General features: G+C 33.2%; 3 protein-coding genes across 3 annotated transcripts; all 3 read left to right on the plus strand.

Annotated features, from left to right (window-relative positions):
* Positions 1 to 3,049: 3,049 nt before the first annotated feature.
* Positions 3,050 to 11,400, plus strand: HELRODRAFT_158373 (hypothetical protein; the record flags this gene model as incomplete). Its single annotated transcript, XM_009010460.1, has 13 exons — positions 3,050 to 3,574; positions 3,913 to 4,168; positions 4,233 to 4,412; positions 4,481 to 4,639; positions 5,253 to 5,432; positions 5,634 to 5,813; positions 6,393 to 6,588; positions 6,682 to 6,824; positions 8,024 to 8,218; positions 9,158 to 9,406; positions 10,029 to 10,268; positions 10,477 to 10,793; positions 11,239 to 11,400. The coding sequence occupies 13 exons, from the start codon at positions 3,050 to 3,052 to the stop codon at positions 11,398 to 11,400; spliced, it is 2,982 nt and encodes a 993-aa protein (XP_009008708.1).
* Positions 11,401 to 11,838: 438 nt separating this feature from the next.
* On the plus strand, positions 11,839 to 18,211 carry HELRODRAFT_158374 (hypothetical protein; the record flags this gene model as incomplete). The annotated part of the gene is made up of 11 exons (XM_009010461.1): positions 11,839 to 11,884; positions 12,609 to 12,770; positions 13,893 to 14,192; positions 14,685 to 14,750; positions 14,953 to 15,066; positions 15,242 to 15,355; positions 15,612 to 15,813; positions 16,574 to 16,731; positions 16,920 to 17,124; positions 17,198 to 17,367; positions 17,877 to 18,211. The coding sequence occupies 11 exons, from the start codon at positions 11,839 to 11,841 to the stop codon at positions 18,209 to 18,211; spliced, it is 1,872 nt and encodes a 623-aa protein (XP_009008709.1).
* Positions 18,212 to 18,576: 365 nt separating this feature from the next.
* On the plus strand, positions 18,577 to 25,713 carry HELRODRAFT_158375 (hypothetical protein; the record flags this gene model as incomplete). Its single annotated transcript, XM_009010462.1, has 5 exons — positions 18,577 to 18,847; positions 19,307 to 19,405; positions 19,754 to 19,921; positions 20,980 to 21,153; positions 21,254 to 25,713. The coding sequence occupies 5 exons, from the start codon at positions 18,577 to 18,579 to the stop codon at positions 25,711 to 25,713; spliced, it is 5,172 nt and encodes a 1,723-aa protein (XP_009008710.1).
* Between the last annotated feature and the right edge of the window lie 318 nt (positions 25,714 to 26,031).

The following is a 26,031-nucleotide window of genomic DNA, read 5'->3' on the forward strand; positions in this document are numbered from 1 at the left end:
GTTTCAACCCCTGCCACCACTAACAGCTGTCCCGACTGATTATAATATGCAAGAGTCGACGGTTGAATACCATGCTGACCATTTCCTGGAGGTAAAGACATAACACTGGCAGTATCGGACATCTGTTGGGGTGTGATGGGTCTCGTAGATTGGGTCCTGGCAGACTCCATCTAACGAACTCCATCTAAGTTCATTTTGACAAAGTCAATATTTCCCTACATAAACATCAACCGCACTGATGATGATTCATTCGGAATCAAAATATGGCCATATTTGCTGCATGAATTTAAAAATAAGTTTATTTTGAATTTTAATAAACTAAACGTTCACCAAAAAACTTTAGTGAGAAAAATCGTAAAAACGAACTACAAACATGTTAACACCAAAACTTCGGTAGAATTTATAGAATATTGTAAAAATTATGGTCTATTACCAACATTTAAATATATATATATATATATATATATATATATATATATATATATATATATATATATATATATCTGCAAGTGGATGAAAATATAATTTTGTTAGTTATTCAAGCATCATTTTCTAATAAGAATAAAATTTAGTAACAAACAAATAAATAAATGTAAGCAGATAAAACTAAAATTGAATGAACAATATAAAATAAAATAAATAAATCCTTAAAACAATTTCTATAAACACTATCAAAAATCTTTTACGTTGAATGTTAGCTTTACAGATCGGATATGCCATCACACCCCATCACATCATATGGCACATCACATCACATATGACATCACATGGCACATATTCATTGGCTTTCGTGTTCACTTGAAATCATGAGAGACGTACGCCATTGAATAGGATCAATTGTCACATATGTTGCTCGCCATGAACATCATTACCCTGCTACGCTTATTCGCGTGTCTTTCACATACAATAAATTGAGAGAAAAAAATATTAACATTTATATATTGCCATCTTGGCGGATTAAAAACTTTTGAAAAATTATTTCAATTGATTAATTTTAACTTTCATTGCTGAAATTAATTAAATTAATTTTTAAGTTCGGCCTCTTAAATGTAAATATTTCAACCTACCTAACAAGCGTGAATACAATGAAATATTCAAACAAGTTTGGAATAGAGGCAGGCGAGAAAATTAACGGAGACGCGAATGAAGAGTCCCTAGAGGTCGGTACGTTTTCAAAAACATTGAACGCATGCCAGGTTCTTTATTTGGAGACGCACATGTTTGAATGCTTCAAACAATTGAAGGAGGATGCTATCCATTCTGTCTTTCAGTAGGACTAGTCGCGATACGAATGTACATTGCAGTGCAGCTTGTTAGAAAATTTCCAAAATAGATTCGAATTATCACAAAAGCATGAAAATCTTTTAATAATTTCTAGAAATATATCTAAGCATTGAATATAGCGAATGCGACTGGCGGATATCTCAAACTTGCAGCATGAAACAAAACTCACGCAAGCCGAATAAAATCTATCCAGCACGAAATTCAATCATATCAACAATTTGTTCCCTTGTGAAAAAATTATCCTCCTCCACCGATGAACGTAAATAAAATTTGACTCTTCTCATTCCATCCGTCTAAGCAGACCGGCGCCAAGAAAATATAACTTGCGTGTGACTCATCATTCAACAATTCGGAATTTCAATTTTTTAAAATTTGGTATAATTAAATGATTCAAATAAATTAAAGTAATCTTTCTAATGCTTATTAGTGCACATTTCTTAGGTTACGATTTAAATTTTTAATAAAATAAAAACATATAAACAACTCGTTTTGTAGTTACCATATAAAATTATATTTTAAAAGATATTATTGAAAAATGCTGAAAGTAAAAAAAGAACAGGTAGCAGTATAATTTACAATGTGATAGATAAGGAGGAACGTGCGAAGGAGAGGATGATAGGCGGATGTTTATCAAGCAGCGGTCATCATCCTCCATTTATTCTCAATAATAAGCACTTCCTGCAGAGCTAGCCTGCCATTAGGAACATTAACAAAATCTCGCCAATGCGTCTGCCTGCTTGTTCATTTTGCAGCCCAAGTCTCAAATTTATATCTGGGCATATCACAACACACCGTGGTTTAATAATTCCATAAGATTACAAATGATTAGAAACCAAAATGAATTTTTAAAAAATTAATTACCTTCAATGCTTCAAATCAACATTATTATAGCAATGTAAAGACATAATTTTAAAGGTTACAAATATCATTCAAATATTTTTTAAACTTTAAAAACTAAATATTTGAAAATTAAATTCTTGTAAAAATTAGCATTTGCTTTGATAAATTCAATGCCATAATCACACACGAGTAATTTTTCAAATCTTGATAAAAAAATGTAACAAATTAGTTAAAATTCATTTATTTATTCTGAGCATCATTCATTGAAACATATTTTATAGAAAATGAAACAAATGAACTAACTTCTCGGAGATCGCGAATCATTTTCAGAGTACAATGTTACCACCAGCTCACAAAACACAACTAACACGTTTCTAAACATCATTTTATTTATAATTACTCGTATTAATTCACCCCTGACGTGAAGAAATTTAATGTGTGGATTGTGGGAGATAGAAAAAAAATCTTTCCTGCTCCAGTCAGTCGATTAAATAAATATCAAGAAACAAAAGAGGATAGGACATTTGTTTGTCTGAAGAAAAGAAAAGGAAAGATCTTTGTGATAATTTAAGCAAGCCAGAATTGATTTTTTAAATGAAAGATTATTTTTCTTAAATGTAAACGATCCAAATTTCTACAACATCTGCAGCACGCACCAACTTATACATTCTCAGGACAGCCACTAATAATGTCAACCATGTTATCAATTATCTATAAAAATAAATACAAATTATTTTGTTACAGCTTTTAATTAATTGAAGCGTCAAATTAAACATTAAATTTTAGTGCGAGATTCTGCATTTCGTCACGTTGTTGTTTCATTGAAAAGTCTATGTGACTCAGCGATCCTATCTCACCACAGATTATATCTGACTCTCTTAGTCTCGCGATATAAATGCGCTGAATGCAGAGTGACAAAATTAAAATGGCTAAAATTTTTAAATTTCAGAAAATTTCATTCTTTTACATTTTTTTCATAGCGATCAATAAATTTTCTTTAACTGCTGCACTCAATAAAAATGATGATGAAGCTATAGACAAGAGATTATGCAACGAAAATTCACAGAAAAATTTTAATATTAGAAACATTACAAAAATAGAATTTTTGGGATCCATTTTAAAGAAACACGTTCAAAAATTGAGAGATACAAAAAATTGGAAGGTTGAGTTGGTGTTTCTGATAGATGCTTCGGGATCAGTAGGAGTAAAAAATTTCAACAACGAACTCAAATTTGTGAAGAAACTCCTTTCCGATTTCACGGTCGACCAGCACACGACGAGAGTAGCAGTGGTGACGTTTTCGTCAAAGAGCAGAGTGCATCGGCATGTCGACTACATGACGCGACCACACGAACACAACCACAAATGTGCACTCATGCAGCATCACTTTCCTCTCATTCAATACACCGGTGGGGGCACGTACACACTCGGGGCGATGCTAGAAGCACAAGTTTGCAAATCTTACTTGAAGATTTCAAGTTTAAAATTAAATTTCATTCATCAACGTTTACATTTAATATAGCTTCAAAAAACATTTTTATTAAATTTTTATAAATTCAAGCTGTTTATTAGCAGTTTGTCAACATTAGACTTCAGACTGGGCCTTGTCTTGTAACAAATAAAAATTGAAAACATCTATTTCTTTTGAAGATTTGTCTTTTATTTATTTTGTTGGTCACGTCGTGTTTTAGTTGATGATTCTTTGATTACTAACTTTGTAATTTGCAACGTGACCGTACAATAAATAATGTAAATGTAAAATATATATGTGTGTGTAATCCATCACAGAGTGTTTTCAAGTTTTCGAGATTGGACGCTAAAAAAACACTTTTTCTTATAACTGATGGTTTCTCAAACAATGGAAACCCAAAACCTGTGGCAGAGTGGTTGAAGCAACTAGGAATTGAAATCTTTACGATTGGTATTTCGAAAGGAAATGTACAGGAGTTATGTGAAATGGCATCGTACCCTCGTGTTGAGCATACTTACATTCTCAACTCATTTGAAGAATTTGAAGCTCTTGCCAGACGAGCTCTCCATGAAGGTAATATTGCCTCTTCATTTGATTTCTAAATTATTTTAGAATGTTAATAAAATTGTACTGGCAGATTTGCACAGTGGTAATTATGTTCTACAGAACTTGAAATACTGTCAAAATCTTTGCAATTCAGTTACGGAAAATTGTTGCGACACTTTAGCAACTTGTAAATGTGGCACTCACACAGGCCGATATGAATGTGTATGCAAGGCTGGTTATTACGGCAGTGGTTTAAAAGGAAACTGTTTCGGTGAGGGAAAATTTTTAAAAACTCAAATAAATTTGTAATTTTTTTATTTAAACAATTTCGTTCAACAGCTTGTCCACAAGGAACTTACAAAACTTTTTCAAGTCCAGGTGACGTAAGCACCTGTTCACCTTGTCCCGATGTCAACCACATCTCGCCACTCGCCAGTTCATCTGTGCAACAATGCATTTGTAAACCTGGTTATCAACTTAAAAAGAGCATTTGTGAAGGTAAAAAATGTTGAAGTTATTGATATATTTCACAGAATCTTATTAGCTAAAACTTAACTAAGGACAACGTTTTAATTTAATGATTATTTGCATCTGTTCAATTGAGTTCTAGATTGATGGTAAACACTGTACAGTGTACACTTGTACAGATTAAACCTAAATTTTAATTTGGTTAGTATATCGGTAGGCATTTTAATAAGTTTATTCGATATGCAAAAAATATGCATTTTGCATATTTCAAACTGACTATATAAATTTCAAGTTTAGATAACTTTCCAATAACAATATATTTCACGGCACTTACAAATTTTTGAAAAAGCGACGGCTAACGCAAAATAATTCATGCCAAACTGAACAAGATAAATTTTCACACAAAACATTAAAAAATGTTAAAATTTCTTACGTGTACCAACTTTTCGAAAAATGGTTCAACTTTTAAAACACCCCCAAACACGAGCAAGCACACAGACATCTCCATTTATTTGCCTGTTTGCATTTGACCCTAAAAAAAGCCTATTACCTCAATATTAGTTTAAAACACGTCTAGTCATATGAATAAAACATCCAACAGCAATTATTTCATTCAAAATTGTTCTTAACAAATTATAAACAGCCAAACTCTGTCCTGATCTACTTCCCCCTAAAAATGGATTCTTCGTGCAAGGCAACTGCTCGAAATCAGTGAATGCAGCTTGCGGACTGTCCTGTGAATTTGGATACCAGCTGATTGGTAGCAGTGTGAGGATTTGTAATGAAGATGGAATTTGGTCGGGGGAAGAAAGTGTTTGTCAGGGTAAGTTGCTTCTAAAATTTATTCAACACGCACAGACATAAAAGGTTTCAAAAAGCGTTTTATCCAAAGTAGATTTTCGAGTGTAACCGTTCAAATAATAGTGAATGTTTCAAAAATTAAACACCTGAATAAAATTATTAGCAGGTTATCAATAAAATTTTCATTTCTTTTTATTATAAATACAAAGTAATGAAAATTAAGCAAAAAGATGTCCTTCGTTGTCACCTCCCACGAACGGCTTCATGAACTGCAGCAACAACAACTTCACAATTCAAACTGAATGTCACTTCCACTGCACTCCTGACTACTCGCTGACCGGATCGAGAAGCAGATCCTGTCTCGCACTTGCAAAGTGGACGGGCATGCAGGCCCACTGTAACGGTAGCCATAATGATTTTGTTATCAATTGTCAACATATTTTAAATTATTTTTAATTTGATAATAATTAAATTAATAAATACTTAGTTTGAATAAACTAATGTATGTGTCAGCATTCTTAGTCATATGCTTTTCGTTATATCCGTCAGCTACATGTTTAAAATATATAATGAAGTTTATCAAACTTTAAGTGTATTTTTTTATTCATTTATCCAATAGCGCGACATAGCATATTGCCAAACAAAAACAGAAATTCGAAAATAAAAAATGTCTAACAGAAAACAAATTATCACAAAGAGATACAGTTAATAACGTACTTCATTAAAATAAGTAGAAGAATCGAACAAATCAATCATTCTCGCGTTACAGGTACAATAATAAATTTAGAGCAAAATTTGAAAAATACCTACAGAGAATCAAAGTCATATAAAATGTATCTAAAAGAAAAATACGAATCCACAAAACTTGCAAAAACAGAAAATTTAAACAAGGCTAAAAGAAAAATTTATTAACTATAAAAAGAATCATATCGAGAAAAGTTAGCCTCCAATAACACATCACCGAAGAAATTGTCAATTACAGAGGTCCACTCTACGACGTCTATAAGTAAGGAAGTACATAAAATAAGAACACAGCGTGAAAATGTCCATGGAAGTGTAGAACCCAACAAAAAACACAGTAGAAATAAAATCGGTCAGATAACCGAACTCTGCGGTATACCCGAAGCAACCCCGTGTGTTTCAGACAAACCGTTTTTGAAAATCACTCGTTTGGTTCGGTTTGTTAAATAGGGCATAAAGCACGTATGAAGAAAACCTTGAAACACCTTAAAATTGATCTAACCACTCTAGCAAAATGACCTGATCGTCAGAGTCAAAGGCGCGCTCAGGTTCAAGAGCACCAGCAGAAAAACATTTTTAGCATCTATTGTCGCAAACAGTGTAAATTGTATCTTCAGCAATGATGTTTCATTTAATGGTGCTGCCTCGAACCGGATTCGTACATGGGCAACAAGTTTTCTTGCTCCAAATGTCTCATAAGCAGTCTGGTGATTATTTGTTTAATCACCTTGAACATAAAGAGAGAATGTTGACTTTCTGTAATTATTTTTATCGTTAATTATCAAATACCCTTTTCTCAAATCTGGCAAAAAAATCACGGCATACTTGTAAACAACTGAAAATTTGCCCGTACACAAACAGAGAATAAAAAAACTTATAAAAAATTTTGAGAATAAATTAGCAAGTCATTACAAGACGTAAGTTGGCCGACAATCCAAGAATGAAATTTTTGTTGATGAATCTCTAATTGCTGTTCAAATATCATCTTCAGCGCAAGCTGTCAATAAGGAAAGCAGATTGCTGTTTGAAATGCCTTTGCATGAAAACGACGACTGAACATTAGACTCGGGCGAATTTCTAACTTTTTCAATTTTGCTATTAAAAAATGATAAATATGATTGGGCTGTGTGTTAAGTACTATCTGCAGAGTTAACCGATGAATCATCTTACATAACATTGTATGTAGAACATTCCAAAAATGTTTGTGATAGCGTCCAGTATCACTAACCAGATCTTTTCAAAATGAATTCTTCTTATCAGAGATAAGATATTTTCTAACAACCAAAGCATCAATCCCTCATTTTCATGAAGGACAGACGGTGTCCTTCTGAATTGTCTTTCAAGCTTTTGGCAATGAGATTTTTGCCTTTGACACTCTGCATCGGATCCTGTCTAACTTCAATTATTGTGCGATGCAATTTTATCATTAATCCTTTTTAATTTATTTTTGAATTCAGGATAACGTCAACATCATTGCTCTGGCAAGGCCGTTAATAAAAGTGTCAGTAACCAAGTTAACGGAGCGGTCATTGTTCATTTTATTGCAGGAATGAAATAGTTTCTTACAACAAACTTATTTTGAAAAATTTATCGGAAGACAAGCTCTGTTATTTATATCAGTGATTGACTAACGAGCTCTCGTGCTTCTTATTTACTTAGATGATATGTGTTATGTTTTATTGTCTGGGTTGTTATGTCATGTCATGTCGTGTTACATCACGTTACGTTATGGGTGTTACTTTTACACAACTGAGACCAAAAACATTTTAATACTGTAAATATATTATTATAATTTACGACCATTAAAATTTATTGGTACGTTTAAAATCCATTTAAGTTTGCAGACATGATAAGTTTTCATTTACTTTACAGCGATTCAATGCCACGCACTGCCAGAGTTGAAGAATGGTCTCACACATCCAAAACGTTGTACCACAAGTGAATCGACTTCTGGAAGTATATGCTATTTTTCATGTTTTTCTGGGTTTAAACTACTCGGACCTTCGAACAAAACTTGTCTCAGCAATGGGAAATGGAGCATTGCGGATTATCATTCCTATTGCAAAGGTTCAATTTTTGCATTTCAACATTTATTTAGTTATAAATATGACGGAATGGGGTTGAGCAAAACCATTGGTTGGTCTTGGTGCTTAAAAATAAGCCGGACACATTGTAGCAAAGATGTTGTGCTCAACGACGTCCCCTTTTGTGCTATTAATTTTTCGTATTCTCGACAGAGGGGCAGAGTTCTTTTTAACAAATTTCTATTACAGTTTGTAGAATTGAAACTTATATTTATTAAATTTATGAAATAAGGAAACTTTGATTCAAAAAATTTTTTTCAGTTTTTTGTATTTAATTTTTAATGGTTTAAAAAGGAGGAAGCCAATAAAATGAAAAATGTTGCGAGGATTAAAGCTAAAATGATCAAAATCTCTTCAAAAATTTTTAAAAATTTGAACCGAAAAAATTACTATAAGCAATAAATTTTATATTAAATTAAAGAGAATTTGGCGCAAAAACGTTAGTTTTATTAGCGAAATTTTTAAAAATTTGGTGATAAAAAAGTCAAGTTTTTTGAAAGGAATTTAAGATTTTTTCTCACGGCAAATTTCTGGCTACGCTCCTAAAAGAAAAAAGTGTTTCAAAATTAAATTTCCATTTCACATCCTCAAACTAAAAAAAGAAATAAGATGAATGAAAAATAAAAAATACCGATAAACGAGAAAGTAAGATCAGTAAACAAAACTCATAATTATTCACGGCCGAAAAGTTTCATTAAAAAATATATTCTAGAATACAATTTTTAAAATTTATTTACTTGAGTATTATAAAAATGTTTCATTTTGTCCTATGTTGAATTTTGTCTTATTATTAATTGCTTTAAAACATTAAATAGTCAATCTTCATGTTATCATATCCCTAAAAACTAATACAGACGATTGGAAAAAACTGGAAATATTATAATGAAATGTAAAAATCAACAAACCTAACATTTCTGACCAGACATAACTCCTCCAGAAATGACATGTCCCTCTGATCAGACGGTGAGAACAGTGTTGAACGAGAATGTTGCATTGGTATCATGGAACCATCCAAAACCGACCGACAATTCAAATATATCACCCTACCTCTACATCATTCCTTCAGTCCACTCTCCTACCTACCTACCTATTGGCAAACACACAATCCAGTACGTGGCTGAAGATATGGGCAAGAACAAAGCTCAATGCTTATTTGACGTGACAGTCGTAGGTGAAGCGTTTTGCCCAAATGTTTTAATGTTAACTCTTCTCATGCATATTTTTTTATTTTTTATAAATGCACTCGTATATATATTGAATTAAGACTGTCAGAAATGCAATTATTGATGAAAATCACAGCATGTTCGGCGTTAGTTAACTTCCAATTTAACTTTCGATTTTTCTAACGGTTGATTGTAAATCATTTTCAAGTTTCTTAAGTTCAAAACTAAAATTTTTGTTTATTTTATGCATGATAGAACAAAAATTGATAAGAAGAATTTCAATTGCCCGTTGTTGAATATTTATTTATCGGATGTTCTATGAGTCATGATTCGGCTAGTCATGTAAGATTTCAACATTGTGGTCCAAGATTTGTTTAGTAATTTTAGTTTTGTGTTTCTCTTTCATGTGATTCTTTATAGCATCAGTTTGTACGTGCGTGTAGAGTCTTTTCTATAACTTGGTCGTCGTCATACCAATATATTCAGAATTATGTTCTATCATGCATAAAATATGTTATAAGTTATGGAAGACTTGATGTTTGTAGCAAACATTTTATGGTAATTGCAAAGTTTAATATCGAAATTTTCTTTCACCAGTTTTTTTTAAATGTAAACTATTATTCAAAGCAGATATTGAATCTCCAAGAGTTGACAGATGCGTCTCCCCTCCCATGCCCTTTATTAGGAAGCACACACCGATGCAGATCATTTGGGAAGAACCGATATTTTCCGACAATTCAGGAGATGCGGTCCACATAGTTGGACCTTCGACACCTCTCAGCTTCCCAACTGGAACTTCAAACCTCGTCTATTATGCCTCCGACAAATTCAACAACACCAGCAACTGCACTGTAACGATCACAGTGCAAGGTGGATGTAGCTTATTTCAATCCGTATTAGTTCTTAATATAACATATTAATAATAGCTATTTGACCTTTGCATTTAATTTTAAGTTTTGCATTTCTCAGTACTTCATTTTTTTATTGTTGAGTTCAATGAACTCATATAAATTTTTATTGTTGAAGTGCTAGTTAAAATTTAAGCTAACAAAAATAAAATTTCTATTTGTTCTTTCAGATCATTTGTGCAACAAACATGAGCCGACGAACGGATATTTGGAATGTAAGGATTCTGACAATTATATTTTTTGCACGTCAAATTGCAACCACGGATTTAAATTTGTAAACAACCCTGCACCAACTTACTCATGTAATTATGAGGAGGGAAGATGGGAGCCGAACATTTTGTGGCCACCCAGTGATTGCGCCAAGTCTCTCAAATCAAAAACAATTCAGCAAAGCACTCAGCTCAACTTCAGAGGTAACTCAATCTGCAACAAGTCCGATCTGTTTATCAAGCTTGAGATTAGTGTAGGGAACGTTTTAAACTCAAAGGTTACACCACTTATTTGTACGCTGGTACATGCCCCCAATCAGTTGTGTTAATTAATATTTAATTGTTGGACAGCTACAAAAGTATTGCAAGCCTTACCTAAGCTGTTTCTCAGCTCAAGCTCCATCGCAATGTTTAGGTACTCATTGTTTGATATCTTTTGTTTAAAATTTATATACTTATACCTATTTTTTTAATTGTGGAAGAACATTCAAATCACAAAAGAAAAAGACATATTTTTGTCAATTACTTCAACAATAAAAGTACTAATGATGAAGCATTTGACCAAACCATCATGAATTTCACTGTAACAGGTAATTTTTAAAATTTTTCAACGTAAAAACCTAACAATTCATTTCATGACTGCATTCTTGCACAGCTGGCTTTGCGAATTCTTCCTTTCAAGAAAGTTATTCACTAGAAAATGATTTGTCTGAAATAATTCAGAAAATTAATGAGGATGCTTTGAAGGGCGATTTTGATTTTATGTACGAAGAGAATAAATTGAGGCTGGTTGATATGAAGACTCGAGAAAGAAAAGCCGTCTGCCCCACTGGCTCCGTGCCACTGCAGACAGATTGCGGTTGGTTCAATTATTGCCTCAAATAATTTTTCAACTTTCCAATAATCATCCATTTATTAGACCTAATAAATAGATTGCATGTTTTAAACATCAGAACAACTTGTACAATATAACCTTGGCAATTTTATTGAACGTTTCTGATGTAAAGACGTTCTGTAGTACATACACTGAGCTGTTTTGAAAAATGTGCGTGTATACAAGTTTTAATTTTGTTCGGTACACGACAATTTCAAATTTTCTGTCAATTAATTTTGTGACATCAGTTCGAAGTAACTCTCATCACAAAAAATTATTCAATAACTTTCATTATGAAGGGCCGATAAGGAAAAAGCATAATTGAATGTATAAATCAATAGTTGTAATCAGAGTGTCGGAGTCCGAGGATGGGAGTCAGACTTTTCCATCCGACTCTGACACTCTGCTTGCAATGAAGTTGTTTGCTTTCAGTGCTGTGTCCAGCTGGAATGTTCTTCAATGTGACCTCTGAAACGTGCGAAACTTGTCCAATAAGTAAGAAATTTTCTAATTAGTTTGCTGTATTTTTGCTGCTAGACATATAATCTTGTGATACGTGGTTTAACTTTAACATGTTTCTCGCACATGTGTGCGCATTGCTTGTCAAAAACATAATAACCCCTTCAAATAGCACGAAACAGCAAACATTCAAACTTATTACCAAAAGCTAAAGTATTTAAATTAGCGTGATTATGCACTCGATTTGATATAATATAAAAATGCTATTCCTCATACAAATATAACACCTCCCCAAGACACGTACCAACACAATGAGGGACAACTCGCGTGTCTGGTGTGTCCGCACAACACCTCCACCACAAACAACAATTCGAAAAGTCTGCAGCAGTGTAAACGTGAGTGTTGTACAACAATTATTATTTGGAATTCTACCTGTAACCACTAACCAGCATGGCCTTGAGACTTCTTAGTGCAAACTTTTATTTTAATTTGTGGTTTTTAATTACATTTTTATAAATCTGTATTTATGGAAATTGATTAAAAAAATTAGTAACTAAATATCCAATACCTATCCTATGCTCTCTTCAATTCAAAACACCTTTTGATAATTTAGATATAAATTTGAATGTATGCACCTAGATGCACGAAACAACTTAAATGATAAATAAGTATGTTATTTCTTACTATTTTTCAGCAAATATTTTAATATTTTAGAAAGTCAGAATTTTGATGGCGATTAAATTATAACACTAATTTGCAGGCCAATGTCTTCCAGGTTCTTTTTCATTTGACGGCTTAGAGCCGTGTTGGACATGCGACGTATCCTCCTACCAGCATATGTATGCTCAAGTGGAATGCTTCCAGTGTGCGGCCAACCTCACCACTTTGAAACGAGGCTCCAGGTCGTCATCAGATTGCAAGGGTCTGTTTGTCGTTGATGATTAAATAAATGCTCATCTAAATAAAACTACGTTCTATTAACCTATTATATTTTGTTTCATTTGTTTGCTTGTACTCCACTGTTCTACTAAGCTGTTTCAGAAAAACTTGAATCACTGAAACAAAATAAATACTTAATAGAAAATATTTTAACGCTCCTTGAAAACAGCATGTCCCTTAATAGTTTTTCAATAGTAGAGCTGATGTAGCTATTGTAATGCTAGATTATTCAGAGAAAAAGGAACAATTCTGACGCCATACAATTACAAAATTTTTGAACCTTTTTTTAATACATTTTTTTTTCAATAAATTAAAAATTGTTCAACAAATTTTTATAACTTTCTATCTGATTAACCGCATTTTTATTGGGATAATAATTTTTTTAATTTAAAAATTCAAGAAACTCTTTATTTTATTAAAACTTATTTATTGTTGAATTTATTATGAATTTTATTAATTGCTGGTGATTTTAAAAACACCTCAAACTTTCTGACGTTTGTTCTACATAACAAAAAACTGAACGCGCTGGTTGCGTTGAACTCGTCAGCCCATTTAAAATTGAAAGAAAAACACCCCGAACTATACGCTTCTTGACTATACATTCGAAAGTAAGATTTGAAGTGACGTAATGGCGCATTGTAACGAACTGGTGCCGTTCGTGATGTAGATTGTTTCTGTGCGCTAATGAAATACTGAGATGTTGTAGTGCAACGGTAAACGTTTTGAATGCACTGTGTTTGAGAGTGACCGAGTGCAATAATAATAATTAATTTTATTTTTCTTTAAAATGTAGTGCTCTAAGACACATCGCCAAATATTAGACGCGCCCATCAAAATAACTCTTCGATCATAAAACACAAAAACAATTTCACTTCAAGAATTCTTACTAATTAAATGATTAATAGTTATATTTTTGATTTTTTTAATAATAACAACAACTATAATATTAATAATATTTGTACATCAATATTTTTTAATACGATTATTAATTATTTTTACTGTATTTATCTTATGTAGCATAAACTTATGCTTGAATATGCTATGAAAAGGGCAAGCATGTATGTTAGAATACATCAGAACACATGTTTGTGGATCCCATTTGCAGGCCAGTGTGAGGAGGGGTACATATCGAAGTCTGGTCTGGAGCCGTGCCTCGCATGCCCCAAAGGATACTACCAGCCTGGCAAGGGTGGAAGTTTGTGCATGGCGTGCCCATCAAACACGACGACTACTGAAGTCGGTGCTACCTCCTGCTCTCAACAGTTTGAAGCTTTGCAAGCGTCAACCAATCACAACGAGAATGATCTGGTGATGAATGATTGCTTCAGCATGCCCTGTTTGAATGGTGGTTCATGTGCGGTGATGTTTCTTTCATACCAATGTACGTGTCTGCTTGGATGGACTGGTCAGTATCATTTGTTTAATCTTTACTTTCGTGTTTTTTATAATTATTAGTGTCGTTTGTCTTTAAATATTTATTAAAGTTTTATGTTATTTATGATTTACAGAAATGTACTATTTTTTGAGTGCTGAAAAATATCTTGATTATGTTTTGGAATGCAATTTTGTTTTGATAAGTTCAAGATCTTTCAACTCATTGGATGAGACAGCTTGCAGAAATCTGTAAAATAAGTTCCAAGATTTCTCGATGACTTTGAAGAGACCTGTTGGTTTATAATGAAATATATAATGAATGTTTAGATGTCTCTAACACAAACATCACACATCAATTGAAAACAATTAGGCCTTCCAGTCGCATCATTTGTGAAACCTTCAAAACCGTAGAACATATTTCCACGCTATTATAATTATGTAATATAAGTTGCTAACAGAAAATGATCGATGATATCTTTTTAAATTTTTCAAAAATTATCAAATTTGAACGATTATATTGAAGATGATATGGTTCTAACATTGACAAATCGTTTCGGTTTCGATAAAGTTGTCGAAAATTTATTGAAAGGTTCAATTAATTTTTTAAAATAAATAAACTGGCGGGTTACTTTACGAAACAAGAAGCAGTGCAAAATGCGGTTTTGTAACATGTATGTGTACTGACCATTCTAGCAGTTATAGTTTGCTGCTTATCGTAAGTTTGCAGGTGTGGATATAAAGCTTCGTGGTGGTGATTATGATTATGATGAATCGAATTTTTCATGGTGAAGGAATGAACTGTGAAATTGAAGTAAATGAATGTCTCTCTGAGCCCTGCTTGAATGGAGGGACTTGCAGTGACCAGCTGAACGGATATTCCTGCAACTGTCTGCCTGGTTTCGCTGGTGGGTTTTCAAATGTTTCAATGGTTTAAATATAAAATATTACATAAAACTTCAACTTATTTTTGTTTTTAAAATGTTGAAATTAAACTAAAACCGCTAAATCTTTTTAAAAATACTTTCATAAAGTTGTAAAACTTAGCGATGCTATTCCCCTCAAAGAACAAAATTTTTTCAGGAGCCAGTTGCGAGCGTGATGTCGACGAATGTGCCTCCATGCCCTGTCTTCATAATTCCACCTGCCTTGATTTTGTCAATAGGTTCCACTGCATCTGCCAACCTGATTACACAGGTTTTATATTCAAATTTTCCAGCATAGATTTCAAATAATTGTTCAATCTTTGTTGACTGAAATTAATCATTCATTCGACAGAAGACAAAAATTTGTCAATATAAACAATTTTAAGTTTTACGATTCTTTTTAAATTTATTTAAATTTTATATAACTTTAAAAATTTTTGATTGAAGAACAAACTGATTCAACATCTACAAATGTTTATAATTTCAATATCTTACCTAAGTTACACTTGATGCGCCAACAAACAAAGGTTCATTCTGCGAGACTGTAGTAGACGATTGTTTAAGCATCACTTGTTTCAACGGGGGTACGTGCGTCGATGAGATTGCAGGCTACACGTGCATTTGTGACGAGGGGTACCTGGGCGTCCACTGCGAGGTCGAGATCAATGAGTGCCGGTCCAATCCCTGCCTACGTGGTGCCACATGCGTTGATCTGGTCGCTGGCTTCAGGTTGTGTTCATCACGAAAGTATTCATTAGAATTTTTTAATTAAATTTTTTTAACTTAATTTTTTAATTAAAACAAATTATTTTGCCAATTGTATGTGAATAAAATATGCAAATGTTTTACGTTATAAAAACTTTCTAACTTTGAATAACAATATAAATTTTATTATTGAAACAATGCAAAAAAAACATATTCGATATAAGCTCCACAAAGCTGTTAGTTTTAACCGTTTTGCAAGCACGACTTTTTCTCTGTTTCATCCTTACTTGAACATGAAGTTGCTACGCTCTCCCTCTGCTAACAAAATAAACCCAAAATAAAGATATTGAAAGAAAAAAACGTACATGCATTAATTGATTGCCTTCATATCATCCATTGATACATGAGTAGCAGAGACAAACAACCATCTGCACCAGCACACATCCACTCACATACACACAACTGCACTTGTATTTGCATGTCGTTGGTTATCTGTGTAACTACCCTTTCTTTTTTTAGTCGCTTGACGACATTCTTAAAATCTTGTAAGTTTGAAAATAATGTTTCCACAAAACGTCTGCTACGTGAAGAATCAATCCTCAATGATCAAGATCAAAATATTTTCAAGCGTTAAATTCACATTCATATCCTGACCTGATCGGTTTGTGCGGATTCTTATAGTTAGCCATTCAAGAATGATTTGCTCTGGATAGTTTTGCTAATAATGTTTTTTTCATTCCAAATAACTACATGAATAATATGCTGACGTGACACAATTGAACAGTTGCAAGTGTGAGGATGGATACGGAGGGTTGTTGTGCGCTGATGATTTAGACGAATGCCTGTCAAATCCCTGCCTGAACAACGCCACATGTATTGATCACGAAGCACATTACAAATGCAACTGTCAGCCATCTTACGGAGGAACCAATTGCGAGAATAGTAAAACTGACTTTCGGTTCTTTAGCATAAGTATTATATTCAGTGAACTATTTTTCATTAAAATTGTGGAAATACAACTAGTTAAAAAGATTTATCTTTTTTAATTTTTTTCTATTTAAATTTTTCTGTGTAATACGATTGTTGTATTTTCACTACCTTGCCAATTTAATTTTTATCTCACTTGTCAGAATTGTCATCGAACTTCGACCTGACATTTTCTTTTGCATCCGTCACTAACTACGCCTTCGTTGAAAATGCATTAAGATCTGGTGTCGTGGAGAAACTCAGCGTGGCCTTCTGGATGAAGAATGGAGACACTGACAGTCAGGGAACGCCATTTTCTTACTCGACCAAAGATCATGAAAATGCTTTCACATTAACAGATTACAATGGGTCATTTTTTAAACAAAATGCATTTTTATTATTTTTCAGTACTATTAAATTAATTTATAAATTTTGTCGTCAGTTTTGTTCTTTACATAAATGGTCAATCAAAAGTGACCGACGTAACGTGCAATGATGGCAGATGGCACCACATTGCCATACTCTGGTCTGGAAGAGATTGGGCTATCTACAAAGATGCAATAAAAGTGGATTCGGGTCAGATGAAAGTTAAGAAAACTGAAAAATTAAGAAGTGAGACTTATGTGTCTTTCTTATTTTGTGCATGCTTTTTTAATATCATTCACATGGATTCATGCTTGCGTAGACAAATTTTTGAATCTTTGACTTCGGATGATGCAATGTACATCGAGTTGACTTGAGTAAAATACACGCAAAGTTCAAAAAACTATATCTAGAAATATTAAATTATTACAATTGCGTACGTTGTCGTAACAATTTTTATCTTCAGTAACAATTATTTCTTACAATCTACACCATTTGAAAATAATTAAAGACATAAAATATTTTAAAACCAGCTGTTAATTGAAAAAATATGTAAAATTAGACTTTAAAGTTTATTTCTTCTGAGTTGCTTTGTTAAAAGAGTATATTTTGAGTTATGTTTCAATAAATAGCAACAGTATCAATTTTTTCTACGATAGTTATTCGTTTGTTCATTCCGGTTGAGCAGTTTTGTCACTGGTTTAAAGGTTGTCTAACTTTTTCAGATTCTTTTCGGAATTTTATATTGTCTTTATCAGAGCTGACTATGGGTCAATGGGTCACTGTTTTTGGATGGGTTAATGTGTCATTGGTCAGAACATTTGACTCACTGACTCATCAACAAAAAGGTGAAGAACGCTTAAATATACCAAATAAAACAGATGATAACATGCAATTGGAGGACTTGATCTTGAACACAGTTGTTGCCAAAGAAGGAAGAAGCAATTCGGAATCTCTACCTTTTGAGAACACAACACATGTTACAGATGTCTCTGAACAGCCTAGTAAAAAAGCAAAATCTTCTTTTGCGTGGTTTCAAATTCAAAATATAGGTGTCAACAAAGCAAAATCCGAGACGAAATCTGTTTTTTAAAACCTCTGAAGCAGAGAACAAATGATGAAATTAAGCGATATAATTCGAAATGCACCTATTGCACATTAGATTCAGAGGAGAACAATGTATTCAATCCATTATCATGGTGGGAGGAGAATGCAACAAAATTTCCAATATTATCTGGCATTGCACGGCGCCTTTTCGTAATTATTGCATCGTCTGCTGAATGTGAACGTCATTTCAGCGCATTCATTGCCAGGAACATCATCACTGCACTACGTAACTGGATATACCCAGAAACAGTGCAAGCCATTTCTATCTTTCTCACATAGTTAATTTCTCTGTTTAAAAAAATAAATTTACTTAGCAATTAATGTTATTGAGTCGATCAGAATTTCAAAACAATGAACTCAAATGTTTCAAAAATACACGTAGGCGATGGTGTCTTAGTGGTTGGGCAAGAACAAGATGAAGTTGGAGGTGGCTTCAGCATATTGGAAACATTCGTTGGAAGTTTATCCAGATTTAATATTTGGAGTCGCATGCTGGAGGACAAGGAAATAAGCGATCTGTACAACAAGTGTGACGAATTCACTGGAAATGTTCTTGCATGGCCGGATTTGATCCACAGTTTAGTTGGGAATGTTCAAGTGGATCCTTCCGTTCTTTGCTCAGGTGCCATCTGTTTTGTAATAAAATGGGCATTTATTAATTTGTTAAATATTTGAACCTTCTATATTTTTATTGTTATTTTTATTGTTTGAAATACTAGCCTATTGTCACCGAACTACTGACGGCAAAAATGAACTAATAAAAATATGCAAGTTTTCGTATCAAACACTTTTTAAAACCGATAAAACAAAATATTTTTTGAATACATTTAGTTAACAAGTATTTTAAACGGTTTACTTTTACTTGATTGTATTAAATGAGACAAAATTACCTGTAAACAGCAAATTTCTGATTGACAAGGATTGGTGCTGAATACTTGCTAAAAATTGTTTAGCATCTCAGCACTTTTTATTAAAAGAGTAACACACACACACGCCCATGTCTATAGTATAAATATACAAACCTCAAAGTAATGGTACCTGTTAAAGTCAAAATACGATATTATGACGCAAACGCTTCCAGGTAGAGATGGTTCAAATAGTAAATTTGACCAAAGATCAAATAGCCGAATAGTTTATTCACTGGACACGCAATACCAAAAAATCCCAATTTTGAAAACAAGTTATTGGAAAAAAATTGTAGGCAATTCATCCAACAATTTTTATCGAAATAATATTCAATTTTTTATTTAAATTCATATGTTTTAACAGAATAAATTTTAAATTAGAATGAATTTTTAACTAACAATAATTAGCAATTTTTTTGGAATCCAAAAACGTTATGGCTTAAACTTAAGTTTCACTATTTGGCTATCTGACATTTTAAAATGGCCGAAGCCGAAATCAAATTTCAGTCAGGCCAGGCTGTTTGGTGCCGAATATTCGTTGCGTCTTTACTTTTAGGTCAACGTTAGGTCAAGCGGTATAGTTCAATGTCAGTATTTAATTTTATGATATTTACTCTTTGCAGCTTGTCTTGAACCAAATCCGATAACGAATGGAAATATCATTTGGACATCAATTTCATATAATTCATATATTCAATATTCTTGTTCATCTGGTTACAATATGAAAGGTACCTCAAGAAGACAGTGCCATGCCTCAAATGAGTGGAGCAGCACAGAGCCCTCTTGTGAAAGTTATTACCTACACCTTATTTTTCTACAATTTGATTCATTTTGCAAATTCGTTATTTAGTACAATGGTCAGAATTTTTTCACGTATTGTTTGAAGAAACAGGAGACAAAACGATAATAAATGCTAGTGATTGTTATTTACTAATTATCATAAGTATCAACAACTTACATATGCAGCGTATGTGAATTGACGCATTAAGTTTGCGTGTGAGTATTTACAAGGTGCCCATAATATAGGAAATTATTCTCAGGGTTTAAGTTAAAAAACAAATTTGACTCAAGATAATTTTAAATTGATCTAATTGTAAGCTTAGTGTAAGAGGTTGACTGTCTTTTTCTTTCAGTGATATCTTTAAAACTATGTAGAAGATATATTCAAATAAAGTATTAAAAAATTATTTTAAAGTCCGATATTATGAAGGTACATATAATTTCTTTTCTTTTCTAATGTACTTTTCTTCAAATATCAAAATGAAAACAAGTTTTTGCTTACTTGATTTGATTTAAGTCTTGGGCTTGTTAGTAACAGCAAATATCACATTTTTTGCTTTTTTGGCAAGTTTTATACTCGGCTTCACTGAGTCTTTTTCTTTCATCTATAATTTTTAAACTGATAATGACGCAGCTCAAAATATGCTAAACAATCCCATTTGCCAAACACTAATAAATGGTATCGTAACACTAACTTCTAACTAAATTCAAACAAAAGAAAACGACTTTCGGTTTTTATCAACACGCGCAGGCAGCAAGAACAGGGTGCAAGTGTAGACGTTGACCATGACAGCTAGGATGACCAGTCGTTTAGTTTAAGGTGTTGGTGAATGTGTGGACAATAGTTGTTTATGCTCGATTCTGCAACAACACTGCCGACCAACAAGATGACGGAAAATTATTATCATTTAGATGGTGCACTATTTGTTAACAACGATCAATTTAATGAGTATTGAAACAAAAAAAGAGCTCGAATGACAGAAATAATAAAAAATGCAAAATGAAATATATTAATAATTTGTATAATTTTGTAATCAAAAGATACTAAATATAAAGTATTATACAACAGAATTACAATGTCTTACATTGCCCGCTGTTTACAATGCAACATGGACATTTTCTGAGAATTATTTCGAATCAGTAGCAAACTTCAGTTGTGACTACGGTTTCAAAATAATAGGCAACAATCATGTAGTTTGCGAAGACGATGGTGTGTGGCGTGGTAGTCTTGGATACTGTCAAGGTGAGTTTTGATAATAAATTTAAAAATATTCGTATCTAATTTTCTTATCTGACAACCAAATAATATTTCAATCTAAAATCCAAATCTATCATCTCAACAGAAATAACTTGTAATATGCCTGAATTATCTGACAAACTGATTTACATTCACAACGAATCTATTTCAATATTAAACGTCGATTCAGTTATGGTGTTTGACTGCATCAGTGGTTATAATTTGATTGGTTCCAACGTTTTGAAATGCACTGACAAAAGTTTGTGGGATAACGAAGTGCCTTACTGTCAGCCGGTGAAATGCATTGAACCTCCTATCTTAAATTACGGTTTCATAACTAATCAATCACTGGAGTATTATTACGGCGATGTGGTACATTACAATTGCATTCAAAATTATATTTTCCGGGGCGAAACTTTCATAACATGTTTGGAAGATGGTTTGTGGGATGAAAAGATGCAGGAATGCATACCAATTACATGTCCGCCGATCTACGTTGAAAATGCAATACAATCATCACCAGATGTTTTAGCCGTTGGTGCAAAGATAGAAATTGCATGTATCGATGGGTACGACCCGATTGGAGGAATGGAATTATATTGTTTGGGCAATGGTACTTGGTCTGAAATCATTCCGTTGTGCACGTTGGGCAGCTGTTCAGAGCTGAACGTGCAACTGGTGCCACATCTCAAAATTGTGAATGTCAATGAACTCACATTTGGTGTTGGTTCGAAAGTTCACTTTTCATGTGAAGATGATTACGTGATTAAAGGTGCATCATCCATTTACTGTGGAAAAAATAAAACTTGGTCTCACGATATGCCCGTTTGCGAAAATATTCATTGCATTGTTCCTACTTTAACGAGTAGTGAATTACTTGTTAATTATTCACAGCCCAAAATTTTAAGAGGTTCAATGATTGAATTCAAATGCAAACCAGGATACAGGATATCTGGCAGAGATTCACTGTCTTGTCTGGGGAATGACCTTTTTGACGGTCATCTGCCTCTCTGCCACCAAATAACGTGCCGCAAACCAGAAATAGATTACGGTTTTATTCTAAGTGACGAATTGTTTTTAGAAGACAATAAAACTTACCATGTTGAATGCAATGAAAATTATTTTCTGAACGGAACCTCTACTATAAAATGTCTAGACAATAAAGTTTCACCTCAGCCTCTACCCAAATGTTTGCCTGTACTATGTGAAGCAATAAGTATATCAAATGGAATGCTAATTTCAAAAAATAAATCAAATATTTTTTCGCCTGGAAGTAAATTAGAATTCAAATGCATTAACCATTACAAGTTAATTGGTTCGCACGAAGCAATTTGTGATCAGTTTGGCAATTGGAGATATGCAATTTTTCCATCATGCGTTGAAGTAGAATGCCCGTCTTTAGCGTCAAATATAGGTTTAATAACACTAATCTATAATTTTTCGACGTCACATTTTTCTCAAATTTCTCAAGAAGTTAAGTTTGTTATAGGATCCAAAATAAAATTTGAGTGCGATATAGATTACATTCTGAGAGGGGTTGATGTCATTGAATGCACTGCTGACGGCACGTGGTCCCATGCATCTCCAATTTGTGAGCTTCAGATATTTTGCATTCCTCCGGAAGATGATTATTTTACTATTGAAATTTTGAAAGGTGAACAAACAATAGATTCAAAATATCCAGAAAGTTCACAAATATCCTACCAGTGCCCGACTGGTTATTACTTGTTAGGAGAAACAAAAAACCTGTGCACCGCAAGCGGTACTTGGTTGCACGATCATCCTTCCTGTAAAGAAATACAATGTCCTTTATTAAATATAACAGAGGCTCAATTAGATTCATTGAATACATCCTTTGGCACAATTGTTAATATAAAGTGCAATACAGGTTTTCAACCTTCAGGCACTATACAGCTAGAATGTCTGAAATCTGGTTTTTGGTCTGATGCACCAGCAACCTGCATGAAAAAATTCTGCGATAAACCAAATATTTCTTACTCAAATTTTACAAATTTATCAGACAGTGTTTCTAAATTTAGCTTAGATAAAATTGAAGTGAAATGTTTTAATGATTATAAATTAGTTGGACCATCGCACATTTTTTGTGTTGATTTAGAATGGAAACCAAGCTTACCATCATGTCTTCCCAAAACATGCCAATTGCCAACGATTTTTAATGATACTAACATTATTATCAATCAATCAAATAGTGAGATGTTTCAACAAATAACTGATTTCACGGTGGCAATTAATTCTAAATTAACGTTCTCGTGTCATCAAAATTACAAACTTTCCGGACGTTCCTATGTTCTCTGTTTGTCGAATGAAAGTTGGTCTCATGATTTCCCTTCATGTGAAGAAATTGTATGTGAACCGCCAGTAATAGAGAATGGTTTCATCGCAAGTAACGCTTCTACAAATGTGGGAGCCATTCTTCTTTTCAAATGTAACGAAGGATTTGTCATATCAGGAGAGGATGTTTTGCAATGCATGCAAGATGGAATTTGGAATTTTTCGTTTCCTGTTTGCGTCTTTCAAATGTATGCGGATGAGAATTCAGGAATCGGAAACAGCACAACTCAAGAAATTAATAATTTATATTTGAATAAATCTGATGAGATTACAGAATGTTTTGAACATTTTGAATGCAATTATCGGCCATATTTAAATATTTTCAAAGAAGAAAATGTCGAATGCAGATTTGGTCCAAATGGTGAATTTTGTGGTCTGAAACACGTGGCGTGGCACGTAAATGAGATATGGAATAAAGGAATGACTTCATGTAGAAATGGCAGCAACTTAAATTTTTCACGTATTGCAGGCATATTTGTTAATGAAGTAAATTTTGTTTCTGAGGAATGTACATGCATGTTTGACAATACAGAAATTATTAATGTTCTTCCTCTAATAGCTGTATTTAATGTTGAGCCTTTTTGCAATTCTTCAAATAACTCTAGCTTATCTCTTTACCAATTAATAAACTTCATTGCATTTCAAAATAAAGATTCATTGAATGTGTCGCAAGTTTTACATTATGGCGGTCTGGAAACATTTATTGAGATGACAAACCATTACAAAAAGTTGTTACAGGTTGAATATGATTCAACAAAATGTCAGGATGATGAGATTTATGTTGGAGAAAAAATGAGACATGAAAAAACTAGTGCCGAGAAAAAATTTCATCTTTCATCGTTAAAATTGCAATGCTGTGAAGATCAAAAAACGAACGAAACGATGGGTCCGTTCTGTTTGGGAGGTTGCGGTTGGAACAATTTTCAGCCGCTGCATTCTTTTATTTTCTTCCCAACAACTGAAAACGACTTAAAATGTCACTCAAGTAACTCATCTGACATTTGTACCTATTTGCTGTATTCTCTTAACGAGGGATATTCTTCATTGGACCTCCAAAAAATTGGTTGTAAATTTAATTCATTCTTCCAAAATGACAATTTAAATTTTGTTTGCAATTTTAAATCAATATTTTCTTTTCAAAAACAATGTATAGATGAAATTGAGAAATGTACCGAAGAACATTCGAACAACAAAACTTCACATATCGACAGAATCTCTATAACTAATTTGTTGTACGTTAGTAACGGTAGGTTGGTTTTAGATGAAGCACCACACATTCCCATGTTATGCATGAACAACAAATTATTTTCAGTATGCTCCTTTCTTTTAGTTGCTTCAAATTTTGATAATAATAAAAACAGTTGCTTACCCAGTTACAAATCTCCACCATGCAACCTTACGTCATGCAACTCGAGTGACGAATGTTGTTGGATATCTGTGGGTAGCAAGAATCTGTCAGGCACCTTCAAAAATCTGTCAGGCACCTTCAAAAATCTGTCATGCGGCTTGCCAACGCCAATCTTATTTGGAAAGGTGAATTTCAACAGCACAAGCTGTAAAAAATTAGCCCAATATGCTTGTGGCGCTGGCTATTCCATGGATGGAAAAAATTATTCTGTATGCTTAGAAAACCAAAAATGGTCAAACTATTCCGGTGTATGTAAAAAAATTAAATGTGAAAACCCTCCCACTCCAATCCATGCCTACTTACTACAAAAAGATCTCACGGCTGGCGAACACAGTTATATGAAATGTGATACTGGCTATTTACCAATGGGAAACAACACCCTAGCTTGTTCTTTAGATGGAAAATGGATTTTGAATGACAGTTTTTGGTGTCGTGAAATAAAATGCAATTCTCCTCAAAGCATATTTCACGGTCAATTTGTTGTACATAACTTCTCATTAAACGGGCATGTAGAATATTCTTGTGAAGAAGATTACATTTTGATAGGAAATGAAAAGAGAACATGTTTGATTAACAGTTCTTGGAATGGTTTTGAGCCAAGATGTTTATTAAAAGAATGCGTACCTCTCAATAAAATTTCAAATGGTGGAATGAACAGCACTTCATTTACTGTCAACAGTACTGTTGGATATTGGTGCAACGAAGGATATGAGCTTGAAGGAAATCTTCATCGAATCTGCAGAAGGGATGGTTCGTGGACCGGTTCCCAGCCTATTTGCAGAGGTTTCATCAGTAAAATTATTTAACATTATTTTTCGTATCAATAAAACGTCTTTTGAACGTTAGAAATTTCTGAACCTTGCCGTACCTTACCAAATATTGAAAACATCGTTTTTTTGAATGGAACCTTTCATCCGGGAGAATCAATAGTTTTACAATGTTCAGCTGGATATACTAGTGTTGGGTCTCTCCAAACAACCTGCCTAGGCAAGGAATCATGGACATATATCACTGGGAAATGTAACAGTTGAGTTTAAATTTTCGACAGTCACTCATTCATTTTGTTTAAATGTAACTTTAGAGAAAAAATTTTAAAGAAACGAGTTGCGGTCGGCCTCAAGTAA

Source organism: Helobdella robusta (genome assembly GCF_000326865.2).
Source record: "Helobdella robusta unplaced genomic scaffold HELROscaffold_1, whole genome shotgun sequence".
NCBI lineage: Eukaryota > Metazoa > Annelida > Clitellata > Rhynchobdellida > Glossiphoniidae > Helobdella > Helobdella robusta.